Source organism: Melanaphis sacchari, unplaced genomic scaffold, assembly GCF_002803265.2.
Source record: "Melanaphis sacchari strain LSU unplaced genomic scaffold, SCAv2.0 Contig2_pilon_pilon, whole genome shotgun sequence".
Taxonomy (NCBI): domain Eukaryota; kingdom Metazoa; phylum Arthropoda; class Insecta; order Hemiptera; family Aphididae; genus Melanaphis; species Melanaphis sacchari.
In genome coordinates, this window is record NW_020271173.1 from 3,489,711 (window position 1) to 3,512,252 (window position 22,542).

Genomic DNA, 22,542 nt, shown 5'->3' on the forward strand with positions numbered 1-22,542 from the left:
TTTACTTGTTTCCCATTGGCCGTTCCCATTTACCGGTGACTGTCGATCGATATTCTTCAACGTTCCTCATCTACCAGATCATTTCCGTCCGACGACACACCATCGCCGCAATTCTGTTCATTGCATGTGAGTATACAATTATTTTAATAAACGACCGATAGTATTATTAAGACTAATTATATTATAGATCGTGTCTGAACTGTTTGATAAATGTATTGTGATTAATAGTACCCGCCTATTAAAACTATTTATTTTAAGTTCTATCGACATACCATTGTCATTTACACCATACATACATACATATATACATATCTATATGTATGTATACTTTTTTTTATAATTTAAACTAGTCGATAGTTTATGAAGAGGTTTTAAAATTCATTAAAAATTTATGTTACTACTGTTAGATTAATATCGTTAAAGCACGTTCCCAGGGCTGTTAGTCATGACTTAGACTCGTGTTATGACACTTATTTCAGCATTCTAAAATAGTAGTCTGCATAGTGCTGTATCAATTATGTCTGTTTATAGGCCAATCATTGTGGTGTCCAGAACTTCTAATGTCTATATCTATGCTAAACTTGAACATCTATGCTTTTAAGGGGCTTAATAACGAGTCAGCCTAACACTGCATTTTACCTATTTTCATTAAAAACTTACTATATCTAGTCAACTCAAAGTTAATACCACCATGGTGTTTAAAGATATTTAATTATCTATGTTATTTATGATTTTTGTATAGTATAAACTTCTATGTTTATTCACCTGGGTTTACCACCATTTCTATATAATATTAATCCAGGTTCATGGTTTTTATGCATTATCTAGTATAATTTCATTCTCATGATATTAAATAAATAAAAATATCACTTAATTTATAAACAACATTTTATTTTATCTTGTATGTATAATTATACTTATATGAGTAACTAATCACAATAAAAATGATTGTGGTATGCTCTCACAGAAACTATTATTGCTGATTTAATTATTTTCTCATTAAAATAATCAACTATGTTGAAGGGTCTATTGATTGCGAAATACCTTTATGAGATTAAGATATGTCTATTTCAATGACATGGGTATTTTTATATTCAGCCTCAATTAAAATGTATATATTTTAATAAAGTTAAGGTATGTCGGATATCTGTTGTTTCTCATATAGGTGTATGTTTATAATATAATTCTTTGTTTTTATCTAAGCTACTTTTGGTTACATTTAAAGTTTAAACTGTATTTATATATTATACTGAAATTGTAAAGTTTATTTTGTTTAACTAAAGATTTAATTTTATTAAATAGTAGATATATTTGTGGGTAGTAAAAAGGGCAATTCAAGGTTAATAGACATAACCTTGAATCTTTCACGGTGTTTATATTTTTGATTTTCATTAACAGCCAAATATATATTCTTGTTGCGTAAAGGTTTTTTTAGTTGTCATTTTACACATGGTGATTTCTATATAATAAGTAATAACTAATAAATAATAATAAATAAACATGCAAAATAAGGCATTATTTGAATGATAAATATGAATTTATCCATCTAGATAATTAAAAAAAACATATTGTGTCTACATTTTAATTAAATATATTTTTTTAAATATAATAGTGACTGCTTAGAGACCTAAACAGATCTGTAGTAAATTACCATTAAAATGATTACATAATATTATAAAAAGATATATTTAAATAAAGTAAAATTATTCTAAAATGTGTGTTTTGACTACAATTTATAAAAAATTTAAACGCTAAAATACAAAAATACATATATGTTTACAAATCGATTTACTTTTGATAAATATTAATGATTATTGATAATCAATAGTATGTTATATGTATACTAGAATAATAAGCCGTCTGTAACAAACCTGGGTAGGATGTTTGTTAGCTAAAATATAATAATTAATCTATTTTTTTGGCATAGGCAGAAGATATTTTTAGCTTTTAGAAACATAAAGGCTTTATTTTAAGATAGGATACAACATAAGATATTATTTATTCATAATTAATTAATAGAACATTTTTTTTTAGTTATAAATAAATATAGATAACTCATAGTTAATTAATATTAATTTTATGCAGTATTAATTGTAAATAATATTAGCTTGAGCATAATGTTCATGAATATATTTTTACAATGCAAAACCTTACAATGATGTTATTGTTTATTATTAATTACTAATGAATTATGATATTAGTATACAGATTATTATTACATATCAGTAGTACTTAAGTCAAATTATTTGATGTTTGGATGAATATCAACTCATCAAATGATTAGATTACCTACTATCATAATTAATTAAAGTCTATTTTTTTGAACTTACATCATTTCAGGTTAATGTTACCTTTAGACTATTACCTTATCTCTTGTAATTTCCATTGAAAGTACTTTGCCTTTTATAACTTGAAATACATTTGAGCATATTTTATTCAAGTTTTAAAATAACATTTAAAAATACTTAATATCTAATTATTGAGTACTTAATTATTTTCAAGTATGCAATATACTTATAAAATAAAATATATCTATAACTCTTGTCTTTAAATTTTTTCTTATGTATACTTTTAGACCTAAATCGTCTTTTAATCTTATAAAATATAAATGTATTTTGATAATTGTATTATTTTGGTCTTCAAAGTTCAAACTTTTTTATGATAGTATCTTTTTGTAAATATCAATTGTACCTTGAACAGCATCTTGATTTAAAATTAATGCTTTTTAGGTTTGTATGCTTCCTTTTCCTAAATGATAATCCTTCATTTATTTTCTTTGGTTACCTACTTAAATTTATCATATTATTTTATCTACCTAATAAAGTTAATCTTTAAAGCCACATTGTGTATTATTTAATTAAATATAAGCACTTATTTCTATTATTATTGCTTTATGCTTTTAACAGCTTTCAACTTTAAGGCGACTAAATTGAAACTATGATTGTATTGAATTTGATATGAAGCTAAATGTTATTTTTATGACATTTTATATCAATGATTACTATTATATTTATATCAGTGTAAGGCAATTTGACCGTAACCTCATTTTGACATTGCCATATAAATATATATTTGATTATCAGCCAATATTATCTAACAATTTTTTATCTGTTATTAACTATTCATTTAATTATTTTATTTAGACATTTGCTGACTTCAAATATCAACCGGTTTCCTTGTAACAAATCATGCCTATTTCAAAAATTGTAGCTCGTTCAATTTTCGACTCCAGGGGTAACCCTACTGTAGAAGTAAGTATTATTTTATAGTTCTGTTATACAATTGTATTTATTTTATGATGTATTTATTAAACAGGTCGACTTAACCATTGACAATGGACCAGTTTTCCGTGCAGCAGTACCATCTGGAGCTAGTACTGGTATTTATGAAGCATTAGAACTTCGTGATAATGACAAATCCAATTATCTCGGAAAAGGAGTTAATACTGCTGTTAACAATATAAACAATATCATTGCACCTGCTCTTATTAAAGCGGTAATTAAATATTATTTAACTTATTTATTACAATGTCATCTTCATAAAAGCTGAATTAATAGTTTTAGTATGTATATTTTATAATGAAGTATAATTTTATTTAAAATATGATTATTGTAATTGTTTTTCTTGATTATTTTGAAAAGTACTTTGAAATTTATTTTTAACCTTTTTAAGTATAATCTTGGTCTAATTTTTCAACAGAAACCCTATTAAGTTAAATATAAGAGTATTTTTTCTCCAGTAAAAAGTGTTAATGGAAATCAAAAACTCATTTTAAACTAATACATTCATTGCTTCTTTCAGAATCTAAAATATAATTAATTTAACATGTTAGTTGCCACGGGCCCACTGTCAGTCATACTACAATGTTCAAATTTTGTACTTTTATGAACACTGGTGCCCATAGTTGATAATTATTACCAATACTATATGACCACCGGCTACCATAAATTTATATTTTTTCAAACGGTTATATTTTTCATGGCACTACTGAAATTTACCTTAAAATAGTACCATTACGCAGAAGATATTTTAACAATTATTTTACTTATAGAATCATTTTAATAGCTTCAGTAGAACCAAAGATATTAATACATACAAATTAGGAATAACTTAGGAAAACACACTTGGTGTATTAATAAATCATTGAGTTTGATCACTGCCGGGCATACCGATGATTAATGTGTCAAATTTTGTAATTTTGATTTAAAATATTTATTTTATTATCATTGATTTATGTTTTCTATAGGGACTCATAGTTACTGAACAAAGAGCTATTGATGATATTATGTTAAAATTGGATGGAACTCCAAATAAATCTAAGCTTGGTGCCAATGCTATTTTGGGAGTTTCATTAGCTGTAGCTAAAGCTGGTGCTTTCAAGAAAGGAGTTCCTCTTTATAAGTAATTACATAGTAATTATATCAAAAAATAAGTTATTACTAATTTATTATTAATAACATTTTTAGGCACATTGCTGATTTAGCTGGAAACAAAGAAATTATTTTGCCCGTTCCAGCATTCAATGTCATCAATGGTGGTTCTCACGCTGGAAATAAGTTGGCTATGCAAGAATTTATGATTTTGCCTACTGGTAATATATTAAAATATTAATTACTAACATAAATACTGATCATAAAAATTAACTGTTTCATTAGTTATCTAATCTTGTTAAGAAATTCAAATATTTTTAATTTAAAAGTGAACCACATGTACCTAGTTTTTTTTTTTGTCAAGCATTTTATGTTCATATATAGATTTTAATATTTTGGTTTACTATTGAAATTACATATCGCTTAAGAAGCAACACTACCTATCTCAGTTTTATTTTTTTTTACACAATTTAATTTTTATGGAGATGAGTAGTATTGTCTTGAGATTTTGGATATGTTGTGCTATAATTTTTTCAATCAAAACGTTATCTATTAACTTTATCTTAAATTTGAGAATATCAGTTTGATTCCATCAACGGTGTTGCTAAATTTTATTTGACCTAAAAATGAGTTAGGCTGTGGTTGCTTCTTAAAAAATGATTAATGCTTGTGTGCACTATAGTATTTAATAGATAATGTGGATAAAAATTGGACAATAAACGCATAGTCTACACAGTGGTTCTTAACCTTTTTTTGTTCATAGTGCATTTTTTATAACTACAGTTTGACGGAACACTAGTAATAAAATAATAAAAAGCAAACAAAAAAAGGCATTCTTATTTTAATTATTTTTTATTATTAATATATTTTATAACTAAAAATTAATACCTAATAACACTACATGCATGTACCATGGTCGAGGTACATAAGTGTGCCACAAAACACCAGTTGAGAAACACTGGTCTACACTCTATGTTTAAATTAAAATTTTGTATATTGTTTACAATTTTAAATCTGAGCAATACAGCATAATATGTGTTTGATTAAATTAATTAAAAAATTGTTTCTTTATTCACCAATTAAATAGATGGGTTTTTTTTTAATTTTTAATAAAACATAAATATAATGACCAAGATTAGAAATTATTTAACTTTTAATTTCTGTGTTTAATTTATTTTATACAATTGATTATAAATAGGTGCTAGTTCTTTCACCGAGGCTATGAAAATTGGATCTGAAGTATACCACAACCTTAAAAATGTGATTAAGGCTAAGTTTGGATTGGATGCTACAGCTGTTGGTGATGAAGGTGGTTTTGCTCCCAACATTCTTGAAAATAAAGAAGGCTTGCGTTTAATTGAAACTGCTATTGAAAAGGCTGGATACAAAGGAAAAGTTGAAATTGGAATGGATGTTGCTGCTTCTGAATTCTATGTGTGAGACATTGATTTGATTTAATTTTTTTATTACATTTTAAGTTGCATATATTATGATTTCATATCTTAAATGACTAATAATAATTGCAGTGACGGAAAGTATGACTTGGATTTCAAAAATAAGTCTGACAGTAAAGATAAAAGCCAAATTATCTCAACTGAAGCTTTAACAGACTTGTACAAAGAATTCATTAAGGAGTTTCCAATGGTTTCTATTGAAGATCCATTTGATCAAGATCATTGGGAAGCATGGTCTACACTTACCGCATCAACTAATATCCAGGTATATCTGTCATTAAATAAGTACAGTTGACTTTCGATAATTTGAAATTAACAGGACTGTTGAAAAACTTTGATTTACCGAGAGTTTGAATTGTTGAGTAGTTCGAAATAACGAGAGGGCAAAAAAAATCAAATTATAGAGAGTTAAGAAAAAAATTTTGTTTTTTATTATTGTACATACATATTAGTTATTTCAGTAAATTAGGTGACATACATATCAGAGTTATTTATTGTTAATTTTATTATTATAAAAGATTATTATTTTTTGAAGAAATCTGCAATGGTTTTCTGCTTCATTGAATTTAGTTTCATTTTTTCAAAAATAAAACTACATTCGGCTGATGGCTATCGACGACTCGACAAGTTAAATAAAATTATGATTAGAGACGATTAAGAAATAAAACGATAAGGTTCTAACGATAATATTCTACAGTCATTGACAATAATAATCTAAATTTATACACGATTGTATAGTAAATTATTAATAAAAAGATTATAAGAATACAGATAAAATACATTTGGTGAATATATTATTTACTTCGAATTTCCGAGCATTGAACGAATGATACTTCAAATTGTCAAATGTTAGTGGCCAGTTTTCCCAAAATTTAATTTCGAATTACCGAATGTACTTAATTGCATTGTTTTTATTCGAATTACCGCGTGATTTTCAAGGGGCCGAGCATTTACTTCGAATTACTGAAGGTTTGAATTATCGAGAGTCGACTGTAATTTATACTTGAAAATGATCAGATCTCAACTCCAAGGAATGTTAAGAATGACATTTTACTGAAATGTGTTGTCATTGTTTTAAAGTGCTTAGCATAGTAAAATTATATTCAGCAATTTTAATTTAGCTTCATTAGTTTTATTATTTAAGTAAATTAATTTATTATTAAAATTTCAAGTTAACATTTTCCTGAGGTTGATTGAAGTTAATTCTGTCTCACTAAAAAGTTAACTTATTTTGATGTAAAACGGTTATCTTGTCTAGTGCTTCTAACACAAGTTAGTGTCTTTTACACAAAGTCAGTTATATTTAGTTGTGTTATGTTCATTATGATATAGCAATAGAATAACATGTTATCTTAGAACATATAGATGGAATTAATATGAGTTGGTAACAGTTTCTACAGCTCATTCTACATCTATAAAAGTAAAACTCTACCTTTCGTGTGATAGAGTATAAATGATAAGGTTTTTTAATATTTATTATTTAACAATATTAAATAAATTTTATTTTTTGGGTACTATAGATTGTTGGTGATGATTTAACTGTGACCAATCCAAAACGTATTGCCGAAGCTGTAGAAAAGAAAGCTTGCAATTGCTTGTTGCTTAAAGTCAACCAGATTGGTACAGTTACTGAATCTATTGATGCACATTTGTTGGCTAAGAAGAATGGATGGGGTACCATGGTATCTCATCGTTCAGGTGAAACTGAAGATACATTCATTGCTGACTTAGTTGTTGGATTGAGTACCGGACAAGTAAGTTTTTAAATAATAATTATCAAATTTATAATACTGCTAGAACCTAATTTTATACCATATACTATATTTGTATTTCTCTTAATTAATTTAATAATGATAATAATAATAATTGTAGATTAAGACTGGAGCTCCTTGCCGTTCTGAGCGTCTCGCTAAATACAACCAAATACTTCGTATCGAAGAAGAATTGGGCAGCAATGCTAAGTATGCAGGAAAGAATTTTCGCAACCCACAAGCTGGCAATTAATTAATTCTTAAAATGAAAAGCTAAGCATCTTTTAAACAACTCTAAGTTAGGAGGAATCATATACTAATAAATACCTTATAATTTATATTAAAAAAAAAAAACAATAGTTGTTATATTATTCATAATAACCGGTATATTCCTTTTGCATAGAAAAAATACGTACAAGAATGTTGTTAAACAGCATCCTAAATTATATTGTTCAATTGTTTATGTTTTTGTAGCAATTTGTTTTGTATTAATGTATAGTTGTGTAAAAGCTGTTGAAGCTGCAAACATTTTTAAAAAAATTGAAATATATATTCTACTTGGTCAGTCATACTTGTGTTAGAAATACTATCTTTGTGTAATACCTAAAATGTTCTTTTTATTTGATTTTAAAATTTTAAATGTATTTAGTCAATTTTATTGTAGTTAATTTGTGAGTGATTGAAGTAGGGTGAGTGTAAATTATGTAATAATAATTAGCTTTATTTTGAGTTTTGATATAATATTAATTTAAAAATATTTTGTTTTTATTAAATTCTCAGAATAATTTTGGAAAATAAGTTACCATATAAATCATAAGACATTAAATGATTTATACTTATCTAATTATAGAGTGGACAGTAAAATGACAGCCTTAGAAAAAAAAAAATGTAGACAACTTAAGTATGTAACTCGGTTATACTCAGAGTTATACAGAGAACACAAATATAATAAATTATGGTAACCAATGGAAATATGAATTCATAATTAATATAAAACTTATCTAATATTTAATAAAACCTTTAAGTTCTTTTCCAATCCTCAAATTTACTGGAAAAATTTGAATTCAAAATAATATGAATTATGATTTAGGATTTCACCTCATCTCCATGTCACCCTTAGCTATATGTGCTATGTGATATTTTATAATGTCATATAAACATACATACCCGTCGGAAGTTTATTTTCCCGGACGAATATTTCTTTTTTTAGTCCATATTTTCGCTTTCCTTTTCTCTTTTTAATTCCACCAGGATGTTCATATATTTATATATAGTATATATTATAAACGCGTACAATGCACATATTTTACGTATACCCTGCGTGAGTAAATAGACTATGTAGGGGCGTGAAACGATTTGCATTTTTATTTTTCAACACGTCCTGCAATATCGTGCAGTATTAGCATTTGCGAGAGTATTATTGTCGAGGACAACTTTATAAATAATCTGATTTTAATCCAACTCTCAATTACAGCTGGACTAACTAGTTTTACTCGTAACGGTGATGATAATGATCTGTGGATTAGAGACAATATAAACCTACACTCTTCTATAAGTTTTGCGTATATATAAACTAAAGGTAGGTTGAAGCCTGCTCATATACCTAATTCCCGCCGTGGAGATTAAAGTTACGTATACCTTTAAGCAGGTACTTTTAATTCTTTTATACCTGTATATTTGAAGCTTGGAAGAATGGATAGACCTTATAAAATGTAGTACACCATAAATCAACGCGATTGAAGTTCAAAATCGAAGGCTATGGCATGTGATATTATGAATAATTAATACCCAATTATTAAGTATTATTAAATATGGTGAATTGATATATATATAACCTATACAAAAAACTATTTATATGCACATATTTAAAGAATATTAAATTTTAATATTTTTAATCATTAATTTTGCAGGATATTACAGTACTTTTTTTATTTTATTTATTTTTAACATATTTGTTCTGTTGAAAAGTTTCAATATTCAATAACAAAAGGTCCCTCGTGAAATTTTTTACACCAGTTACAAAAATACTGAAAGTATATATTATATAATATAGTCACAATTTTTACAAGCAACGTAGGTTAATTCTACGATTGCGTGTTTGGGTTAATAAAAAAATACTACCTAAAATAAATATAAAATAATAACTAATTAAATAACAGAACAAAAATGTTTATTTACGTTAAAACAATTTGCAGTAGTCGACAGTCATCTTACCATAATTAATATTTGGCTTTTTATTTTAACATACCTTCAGACATTAAGTATAAACTATATACACAGGGTATTTTATTTATCATGAACTTATCATATCAAAATTTGCTAACATTTTAGGAAATATTTTTTTACATAATTTCAAATTAAAATAAAATGATTTTTAATATTTTTTATCGTTATAACTTTTAAGTATTTTAATTTTAAATGAAAATATACATTTTTAAAGCTATATTCTGAAGCAGAGTATTTCGATACATATAAGTAAATATTCGGATGTGTAGTTAATGAGTTATAAATATTTAAAGTTTAGGTTGGTTAGCTGAGTAGTAGACTGACGTTTAGCGGGATATCCCGTTTCACTTCACTCTGCTCATCTAAATTTTAAATGTTTATAAATTATAACTATCAATCCGCATTTCAATTTTTTTGTATTAAAATATAGATTTAAAATGTTTAGTGTCATTCAAAAAAGTAAAGAAACTTAATAATATGTTGTAACTGCAGTGGTGGATTTGAGGGGATATCACCGCCACGTAACTCCTTTGAGTTATTTTGTACAGTACAGAGGTGGCCCAATGGCGGTCCACGAGTTTTTTTTATCTGGCTCGTCCTATATTAATTTACATTATGAACAAAATTAATGCCAATTAAAATGCATATTTTGAATGACTTTTTTGCTTTCTATGTTCTGGGCCGCTAGATTTTAATTTTCTAAAAATTGGCCCTCTAGTATTTTTAAATTGCCCATTCCTGGTATAGTATATTAAAACATATCTGGAACTTCCCCCACCCGGAAATTTATTTTCAGTTACGTCATTGTTAATACCTATGAATCTATGATACCAATTCGTTCCCTCCTTAAATACTTCAGATCCGCTACTGGTTATAACGGTAAAAATGACTAAAAATATAATTTCAAAAAGAAATGTTTAAATAAACTAAATTATGTAAGAAAAACATTTTCAAAAATAATTAGTGACTCATGACAGAGAATTGCCTAGGTATAGTATTCTATGATACGAAAAATATGTACAGTGAAACACGACTTCGATGTGGTGGTATAAACCTTTACGTCCGCTTCCATATCGAACGATGATTAAATTTAACCGTGGTTTCTGAGGGCTCGGTCCTTGCAGTTGTTAAGATTTTAGTAACATCGGCTGAAACTTGCATTGGAATGCATTGCTTCAATCGCATCAGATATCACTTGTATTGAAACGCTTGGCATTAAATTCCATTGTTTGGCCTTGTCTTTATTTGGTTTCACAGAAACCGGTAACGTCGATGATGATGAATGGGTCTTGACTTTTATAGTTGGCTTCATCTATGCCGCGTTTACAATTTCTATGTAACGTTTCTGGGCAAAATGCAGTAGATTTTGCTGGTTCGACTGCATCATCATCATTGCCAGACGTTATCGCGGTGATGTTAAACGTATAACTATTTGTGGTATAGTTGCCAAAATGACATTTTTGGATTGATCATTTGATGGTTCTTTTAAAAAGGGTTGCATCGAAGCCGCAGCAATTTTTATATCAGACTTAATATTTTGCACGATTATTATTTATTATTGTATGCGTTAACATTTTTTTATGATAAATTTACACGATGTTGCTTTAAGAAAAGAATAATAATTATTCAATGTGTTCTTTGTAAGAATAATACTAAAATAAACAGTAAGACGGACATAAATATCTTATATTTTAATACAAACAATAATTTTTATTTAATTAGTTAACGACTATTTGGGCAAAGAGAGCACAAAAAATGATACAAAATGAATAAAAGAAAAGAATAACTACTATGAAATATCAAAATTTGTTATCAAAATTGATGTCAAGTGCAGGGTCTTTGCATTCCTTTTACGCCACGACTTGAATGATCTTAATGTAGTATGCAACTTTAATAGCTGTAAAGTTTAGAACGGTGAGGTACACATAAAATTAGTCATGAAACGAATATTAAAAGCGGGAATACGTCAGCTTATTTTTTCAAGTATTTCAGGACTGCTTATTTTATTATTTAATGATTTATGAATTTAAATGATGCATTGTTGAACTAATGTTTGCGAGATGTAAAAGAGTGCAAACTAAGTTCGAATCATAAGTTATCAACCGAAATGCTTAATTTAAACTCATATGATAGGTGTCTTGAAAATTAAGATTATTCAAACGTTGATTTAGTCCAACTTGATAAGAACTCTATGTTCAATTCCCAGACGAACGAGAGTTTTCAAACTTTTTAATATTTCAAATACATATTTGAATACTATGTATGATGTACATATAACACAAATAGAATATTATATTTTATATTTTTTATATGTTATATGAATTTTTGCGGTTTTGCAGTCATCTACGAATTGTACATTTTATCGATTCTATCTTTAAGTTTTCATATTGACACAACTGTCAGATAACAAGTTACAACACTAAAGTAATAATAATGTTTAATATCTGTATAGCTTATTGTTACATAGCGATGGTAATAGTATAAACAAATTATTAATGGTATACGTTGACTACTTATTAGTTGTTACTGTTATTAGGTAGGTAGGTACGCAGACAGCATAGTACCTATTGCACCTGTTTTGATTTTATTATGCTGCTACATATCTATTAGCACATTGGATTGGTTACCGGTTAACTATTTCTTATTTTATTTTGGCACGGTATAAAATACATACATTATAAATAAATATTTTAGAAAACGAGAACCGATACTTGTACATACCGCAACTTGTGCGTTGCATATTATTTTGATACGAGCATTGAATTGTTAATAGCAGGAATCTATTAGGAACGAATTCTTAAATAAAAATAATTAAAACCACTACACATCAATACATATTATTATTAAACACTCATGGGTGAACGAATAGAATAATATAGGTAGAATCTACCTATGCTATAAGCATGCTATAGATGCTTAAATAGTTATATTATACCTATGCGCGTAAATAATTTAAATACCTATATGATATTAAATAATAATAATATGTTATTGTTTGTTTATAATAATTTGCAGAAAAATGTTTATTAGTTATAGCACACCTATATTAGTTTGGTACCTAAAAATTATTATATTAATAATTATACGTTTTAGAAATTTTGAAATCGTAAAATGATTCACGTATCTAATAATTTTATTATCCTAGAATAACAGAAAATAATTGGACATTTTGGTTTATGATAATTATTTTGATTATATTATATATATTGATGGCTCGCACTGTTATACTATCGGTAAGCAGGGTAAGCTTCAAATTTGCATATCGAGAACTCGAACTTAATCATACATATTAACATTTTAAAATATTTTTAGGAAGACGTTATAAAAAATATATTATGTTTTTATAATACATTGAGTTGTGATGTTTTATAGAAGCATCGGATAATATTGAGAATATCTACATAATATTGAAAAATATTTGTTAAAAAAAAAAAATCAAGTGTTATCTTAAGTATACTTGCACGATTCACGTAGATAACGTTTTATTCTGAATAATTAATTAGTATTATAGATTCAGTATTTATTATTGCGCCGAATTGAAAAGAAATTATTTACCGGGTTATCCGCCATGACCAAAAGTCAGTAACCCGCAGTTCGTATAGCGACTTAATGCGATATTAGTAGGTATAAAAAAATTTACCACATTATGTTTATTTATAAAAACTGGTATTTGAATCTCTGAGAAATTAAATAAATGTTATTCGTGTTTAAAAGTACGTATATTTTCGAGCTATTTTTTTCACTAATGAAATATCGAAATAGCAAAATATATGTTTCGCGATTATCCAATGGTCACTTGAATGCTATACTGAGAATTTCTACGTAGAAAATCAAACCTACGATCAATAAACTAGTTAATACTATTAAAAATTAAAAATCATATTAATTTTAACTTAGTATTTTTTTTATTATTAAAAAAATTGTTAATTTTTATCACATTAAATTAATATACTAAACAACGATGAACTTAAATAAATTAAATTTGATATAATTATCAACTTTTATTTAGATAGAAAAAGGTGTATTTGATTTGTGCCCCGTGAAAAAATTCATTTTTATTTTTTTGCCCTTGACATCAAAAAGGTTGCTGACCCTTGATCTAGACCGGTCCAAGTTCCTAAACAGTTTTTTTCTTATAAAACTCTTCTATCTTTTTATTTTATCATTATCAAAAGTCAAACTATAGTAATCTATACGCATTATATTAGTATATAACAAGATTTAATTTACCAACCCTTATTGTAAATACAAACACTACTTTTTCTAATTATAAATCAAACATTTAAAAAGAACAATATGAGTAAAATTTTAATATTTTTTTTTTTCATTTTAACAATATTATTAAATTATGTTAAAAATAAAAATAAATATTATGTCACATACCTAATTTTTAAATGAGTACATTTTTTAATAAACTGCTTTCATTAGCTTAATAACTTCATGACGTCCTCATTTATTATGTTTTGCGAAATGTATTTCTCAATATTTATTAATAAAAATGTGTCCATTATTTCTTACAATAAACAATTTAAGTGTCTGTTTAATATATACTTTAGTTTTAAGAAATTCCGTTTCACAATGTACGCTTATGTGCAAGACAGTGTCAAGATAAACTTATACGCTAAAAATAAACTTGAATATGTCATGCAATGTAAATTGTAGATTTGTTAAACTTTAATACAACATGTGATGCAATGCAATTTTCACATTTATTGTTGTTTTCGTCAGATTTTTTCTCTACTTGTCCTCGTTATTGTCATACTGTAGTAATTTAATAAGTTGTTTAATTTTAGGCCATTTAGATGTAAAACATTTAATTTCATCAGTTAACGTTCCTACAGTTAAGCTAGGATAAAATTTGTTTAAAATACTTGTTAGTCTGATAAGTTATTTTGCTATATTGATATGGCATAAATTTAAAGTTGAAAAAAAGTTAGAGGGATTTAAAAAATTGAAATACAAGAATATATTTCATATTTTAAAATGCTGTTAATTGATTTGATTATAAATTTTATTAACTACGTTAATACGATATTTGTTTACTTGGTTAATTGTCGGACTGTCACTGCTAATTTTTCCTGCCATTTTTTTTTTTAAATCATATAATTTGTAAATTTTTGAGGTATACATAAATCTAAGTTTTGATCATTAAAACTTAAAAGTCATATTTGCTAATTCCTTTAAAACGTTTGTTCGTTTGATAATTCTAAAATATTTTAAAAATCTTGAGATTAATTATTTAATGTAATCATGATTTGCTTACCATTTTGTAAGTCTGAAGAATATTTAATTCTTTTGTTTGTAAATACAGAGATAGTGGTGTTGATGAAAATATGTGTAAAAAAATTCAACTTAATACAGTTGTTTAAAATTTCAATAATAAACCATTGTAAACGTTGATCTTGAATCTAAAATTTGATGTAACATTTTGTATATTATAAATTTCTTTTAAAATTTGAAATATATCAACAAATAGTGCTTTTTTAGGGTTATAAAATAACCAAATATTTTATTTACATAACGATCTTTGGCCCACCACCTAGTTTCTCCAATAACAGATATAAATTTGTATTTACTTACTGTTTCCCACTTATTCATTCTCAAGCAGGACTCACTAAAAATAACAGCAATCCAGCTTGATAAATTAAAAAAAAATTTCATCGAACCGGCCCAAATCTTTTGAATTTTAACAGCTCGTCGGGTTTTGCTCGATAGCCCGCCAGCTCAATCCGGGCCTGCACGTATATTGTATGTAATATTAATGTACAATGAGGCTTGAATAATAAATCTGTGCACGATACAGTACCTATATAATAATATATAAAACGATATTTATTTACCTATAAATATACAATTTTACTTCGATTTTTCACTTGTTTGTTTTTTTGAATAAAATTACCAAACTTTCTATTACTCCGGGTGTCGAAAAAATTTACCTATCTAATTAACATTAAATTATTCTTTATTATAATATATCTATTGCGGCAATAAGTCAAATGTAGAATACAAAAATCTTCTCTGATTTGCACGGCATTGCAACTTTTCAGGTATTATACAATGAAGTTAAATAAAATCATTCGAATGGTACGATTGAAAGTTGTTGTTTATTATTATTGCTGAATTTATAAACTAGTTATGATCGATCATGAAATATCTTTAGCGTCCTCTGTTTATCTTCCTGTATAATATGATACAGGTAGTCACTACAAGATTTTAAGCGTGTTATTGTTTATCGTTGGTGGACTATAAATTAACATGTATACTTATTACCTACTGTATCTACTATAAATACACATATTATTATTACTATAATACACATATTCGGTAAATGGTAAAAAAGTCGAATGAAAAAAAAGACCGGAAAAAATAATACAAAAACAATTTTATTTATTAAGTATAGATATAATTTATTAACTATGCATTAGTTATTATTATAACTATGATCATACGTAAAAATACTCGTATATTAAATTATTATATTAAAATAAGTTCGTAAAAATTAATAAAAAATACATATTTCATTATTTATTATTATTATTATTATTATTAATACTAATTAAAATTTACAATACGAGTTAATAATTACATTTAATTTATCTTTATTGTTACTGCTTCCTACTTTTTTCCATAAACAATGTAATTTATTCTGTAACATTAGTTCGACTAGTTCTTTAGTCAAAGATCTTTGACATGATATTCGAAGACAATTTTCCAAATTATTTTGTTTTCTTTTAGATGGTCCAATTTAATTTAATTCTATTTTAGCGATATTGATATATTATCCTGTATTCCTGTCGCATATTAATAATTAGCTTTCTTATTGTAGGATGGTTATGCTCCACTACATGTTTGAATCTATTATTTCAGCTCTCGCAGGTATTATTTTTTCAATGCTAAGGGCAGATACAAGGGGGAGGGCAATAGGGGAAATCCCCCCTCGTTCATACATTTTTTTTTATTAAATATTCCATTTATAATTAATTGTGACTAAAATGTTGTTCATGCAAGTTATCGAGAGAGGGTCATTATTGTAATTACCATGAACATTTAATTATTTTCATGTCGACTAATAATAAGACAATTCCTATGCCTAATTATTCCTATCAATTTATTTTATTCGTTTATAAATAATGTCCCCCTCTTGTTTAGGACTTCTATATTCGAACTTGGTTTGGTGTTCTTCATTTAAGGTCAATTTATATATATCCCATAGTTTTAGCAGATATAATAATTTAATTCAACATAGTTTTATACATTCTCCCGAACCAGCCTTTTTGGTACGTATATTGTGATGGGCTGTGTCGTATGTAGTAGGTTAGGTTAAGCGTGTACATTTAAAGTACTTTAGTAACTATATTAGCTTCTGGTGGAACCACAGTTTTCAAATAGTTCATAGCTTCGTTAATGTTGTATAATGGTAAAAAAAATTAGCTCATCAAATATCTTGCAAAAATGATTAAAACTGTTATTTGTAAACAACTTCTGTAACTTAGATTTTGTATTTTTCGGTACGTGTTATTTCTAATTTAAATCCAAATATTACACTAGCAGCCTGGATAGCCGCTTGCTCAAAGTCAATGCGTAATACTTTTGAATTAGAAAAAAAAATATGTTCAGCACATTTCTCGTATAAAACGCTAAAAAATTTTTCTTAAGTATTTTTTGTTTTTCTTTGTAATAAATAATAAATAGCGGTAAAAATACGTTTGTTTTTTACTCTAATAACGTATAATTGTAAAAATGTTCAGGACTTGGAGAAAAATTGCCATCACAAAACTAGTTATATGCTTCAGTAATATATCGCAAACCATTTTCCAAAGAAAAAAAATAATTACTCGTTCATCAGAATCAGATTTACTTATCGTACAATAAAAAGCGTTTATTTTTATACAAAGTCCAGTCACCGGTTTAACTTAACTCTGATAGATTTTGAGGTTTTTTTGATACATTTAACTTTTACAATTACGCAATGTTCTTTTTATGGATTTGCCTCTTGGCAAATTATTGACTATTTCCACGCAAACTTGAGAAGAAGTATTTGTTGACATTTTAAATTGGTTTTTCATTTCTTTCTTTGCTTTTTAACAATGCCAATGTGCAGATCACTAGCACGAGAATGCGCTACATTTAAGTTTGGATTCTTTAAATCTGTATACATAAATATATTTTTTACATATACAATAAATTAATAAATTAATTAAAAAACATCATTGTAAATATATTTAGGTACCTCCATCTCTAGTTAATGTATCAGAAAATTTCTTTGATGGCTCCTGGAAACATTTTCATCTCATGTTATTTATTAGTTTATGTAAATCTACCATAAATAGATTTTTTTTATCATTTTTTTAATTTAATTTACACTATTTGTTATCATATAAGACATAAGTATACTATTACTGATAAAACTGGTATGGTACGTGATTGACTATAGTGACTATTGTTATATTGTAGGTACCTACTAATGTTATCTATTTGTTATTCGTAGTTTTATATGGAAATACCCTTAATATAGATATAAATGATATTATTATGTGTACATTTGTCTCTAGTAAGTAAATTTAAGTATACCGACCGATTAAAACATATTTGAAAAAATGTTTTTTAATAATAAAATATATTTTTTAAATAACTTTTTACAAACTAATTTTAATTAAATAATTTTGTTATGGTAAATAAATAATAATTTAAATTATTTTTTCTTGGACTTTTTTTCCTAATATTATTCGACTACATATAGTGATTTATAAATTATAATTTTCGCACGCTAATATAGAAATTTAGGTTGAAAATTAATAGATTAAGATTTTCAATGTTTAATTTAAAACTAATCGATAAAATATATTATATTGTACATATAAATTGACGATTATGTAATCTGTTACGCTCGTTCGACTGATTCGATATTACATGTTAAATAATTATTTCGGTTCGTTTTCTGTATTTTTCAATTATCCACACGTAAATATAAATTACTTCAATATGGCCTGATTTCTATATGGTGCATCAAACGTCTATGTAGAATTGGGTTAGTCGTAATAAATGCACGTGTATACGAGATGGATGAGAAATGGAATAAACTGTGAATAAATAACGTGCAGTACTTTAAATTATCTTACTCACAGTATGATGACTGCTGAAATAAACACACACATGTTAAACGCGACATACAATACCTGTAAATACTGATTAGTAATTTTGTCCTAATTCAAAATCCTATCGTTATCGTTGCTTGACAATATGTGTTATAACTTATAATTATAACACATAGTACCTATCATTATTAGTATCTATGATCTACCTATATGTTTAATAATTATTATTTATTACAAAATGTATATTATTATATAGGTGTTGTACTGTTGAAATTTTGTTGTTAAGTGTAACAAATTAAAATTTAAGTAGACATATTTAATATTTTACACGTAGTAAATATAGATAACGTTATATAGTTCGGTAAAAGATAATAATATTCTATATTAGAAACAAAAATTTAAAAAAAAGCTATATAGACTTAATATTTATATTTTTGTATTTTCCATTAGAGTCTACTGATGGAATATTTTTTGAGCAGTAACAAAAACTGCTTTGTCAATATCTCTTTTTAAGTAGATTGTAAAAGGCACTATCAACAACAGTCAATAATGATATCGCCGAAAAAACCGCTCTAAAAGAATACGGTATGATACTCGTAAAATGCTTTTTGTACATTATACAGTATTCGGATAAAAAAATTAAAACGATGACTCCAGCAGCGTAGGTACTCGGTGTTTAGTATAATAACGTTCACTACAGTGCTTCTCCACCATTGAAATTAAAAAAAAAAAAAGAACTATGCAGATAATAAGCATGGATTTGAACAATAATTTCTTGGAATTTGCGCGATTTAGTTACGAGTTATTTAATAAAATATCATTAAATAAAGAGGGCGTAACTTTACCCTAGTTCCTCCACTTATTGAAATACTTTAATTTTAAGCATTTTCTAAACTAAAAATTAGCACGTAATTAGCATTAATTTACAAAATTGTTACTGATGTCAATATATTATAATCAAAACCTGTTTTATCCGTTACCAAAGTTGTGCTTGTAAAAAGTTAACAATTGTTTTTACTACGCGCAAATTTATGATAATTATTTACACAGTTATTTTTAAAGCTCGATTGCTGGGGTGAGATAGTACAATAGTTATATCAGGATGATAAAGTTATTATACTATTATACTGTACATATACTAACTATAGTATAAATAGGTTAGTATCTATAATTTACACACTTTCTATGCGCCCGCAGTGTCAATTGCACCACCTAGGATTGTGTTAACTGTATGTAATTTAATATGATGCATAATATTGTATATCATATTATAGTTTATAAAATATTTCTAGAGTACAAAAGTGTTAATATTATGTTGTGGTTTACTAAAATATTCGAATAGTGATACAATAATATAATAAAAAACGTGTTGTAAGCATTTATTGTACAGAAAAATGTCGTTTCAAAAGGTCAACGTCGAGAGATTCATCAAAACAATTTTAACTGGGCAACTATACCTAAATGGGCTAGATGTGTATTCAATTGTATTATTAATTCACGGCAAAAGAAAAATTATTGTGAGTATTCATACTATATAATAGGTGACAATTAGGTGTTCTAAAAGCCGTTTTAAAAGTTATTATCGTGTTTCAGCAACAATATACGTTCATAATTTACGGTTGTACAGCGACCGAATTTGTCGATAAATTGTGTCCAACGTTCGAGGCATTGTTAATATTAAGTTTTGTGAAGTTTTGTTGTTTTATGATTTTGTGAGCATGGTTAGTATAATAATAATATTATTATTATCGTTTGACAAAAAAACAGAAAACTCGCGCTATGCGTTGATCAACAAAATTACTGTGAGCTGTTCAATATAGGTATACAGAGTGATTTACAAAGAATGATTTCTCCCATTTTTTCTTTAATAGTGAATCTATTCAAATTTCGATTTTTAAGATTTTTAAATAATTTGTATTTAAAGTCTAAACCAATAGTTTTTCCGTAGTGATGCATACGTTTTTATTTGTCAAATGAGAACCTCTCATTTTTACTGTAAATTATTTAATCGATAATTTTTTTTTTAAATATTGATACACCTAATTTTAAATTTGAATGAGTAAATTTTCAGTTGTTAAAATTTTTGTACTAAGGGTACTAAAAAATATAGAATAAATGTAATACTAATTTAGTTTTTATTATAATACACAATTAAAAAAAAAAAAAAAAATTAAAAATGTTTATAGATTAATAATAATAATTATTAAAATTTTTAAATCACCATACCTTCCAAATCATGGTTCATAGAGTTTAGTACACAAAGTCGAATAACTTGATAACTACTTATTTAAATTTTGATTTTAATATGTCAATATAATTAGAAAAATGTTTCGCTGAATTATTTATAATAAAACAGGGGTTCTCATCTGAAAAAATGATAACGAGCACTAAAGATCTCGACAATTTGAAAATATAGATTTTATATAAATTTGAAAATTCCAAAAACCAGATTTTTAATAACTGCATTATTGAAGAAAGAAGGGGTGAGCATGTTTAGTGAATCACTCTGCATATAATATATAGGTACTGTCAAAATAAAAAATAATATTATAATAGTGATCATATTTCGTTTCTTTTTCCATAAAACATTACGTGTTTTTTATTCACAGTTTATACATACTATTATCGTATCGTCTATCCCTCTCACCCCTCCAAAATCATTTATTCCGTTAAAAGCATGTACAACGGTGATAAATTATTATCCGTGTCCGGGAGACACATTATAATAATAATATGACGAGAAAAAAAGTGAAAATACATTAGACGGCGACAGCGCTGTTACGACGTTCAATCCCGTCCTCGGATTCACGATATTTTCCTCGAACACCTACATACCTATTAAACACAAATCGGTATGGTTTTTTTTAGTTTATTTATTCGGTAACCATTTATCTTGCGCAATAAACAGAGTGCTTTTTACAAATTTTCTTTTAAATTATAATCAATCTACTCATCTCGGTCCTTGCGTTTTTATTTTTTTTACCGATAATTTGATATAGGGATGCGCGAGCTCCCTTGTTCGGGAATTAATGCCACTCGCGTATACTAAGTTTATAAGTTTCGAGTGCGACATCAGTTGAATAATAGGTAAGCACTTACACTAGTCTTTTAGGAAGTGAAGAAAATATTGTTTGTGCGCCGTGCTCCGAATACACGTATAATATATACGGACATAAATTTATAATTTAAGACAAGTAACAATTTTATACGTAATAAGCTAGTCTTCATAAATTGAATTTTAAGAGGAATAAAAATAAAATTGACTTAAGTATTTTTCAAATTATCTAGGTTTTTGAGCTATTGAGACATAACTGCATACAGTATAACTTATAAAGACAAGCATTCAAACAGTACCCTGAAAATAATATTGCCTTTGCCATTTCATAATGTTGGGCAAAGAAGTTATGGTTAATTGATGAATGATGGGTAAAAGCCTATTAGAATTCGCTTGTGTATAGTTTATTTATATATTATTTTATCTATACTATTATTAATATTAGATAAAATTGTCAAAATACTATAAATTAGAAAATAAATATTATAAATTGTGACTATATTTAAACTTCAATATATTATTTTAATACTAGCAGTTGTTTCTGCACAACGATGCTCGTGACAAATAAAATATCCGCTGACTTATTCTTTC

General features: G+C 26.4%; 1 protein-coding gene across 2 annotated transcripts; it reads left to right on the top strand.

Moving 5' to 3' along the window:
* On the top strand, positions 1-8,144 carry LOC112595793 (enolase-like). 2 transcript variants are annotated; one of them, XM_025341131.1, is made up of 9 exons: positions 1-126; positions 3,144-3,251; positions 3,316-3,495; positions 4,247-4,401; positions 4,467-4,591; positions 5,569-5,806; positions 5,897-6,089; positions 7,345-7,578; positions 7,697-7,929. In XM_025341131.1, the coding sequence occupies exons 2-9, from the start codon at positions 3,189-3,191 to the stop codon at positions 7,826-7,828; spliced, it is 1,320 nt and encodes a 439-aa protein (XP_025196916.1). In that variant the 5' UTR covers positions 1-126; positions 3,144-3,188; the 3' UTR covers positions 7,829-7,929. The 2 variants fall into 2 exon arrangements, with proteins under 2 accessions (XP_025196916.1, XP_025196917.1); XM_025341132.1 differs by lacking the exon at positions 1-126 and having other exon boundaries at positions 3,166-3,251; positions 7,697-8,144.
* The last annotated feature ends 14,398 nt before the right edge of the window (positions 8,145-22,542 follow it).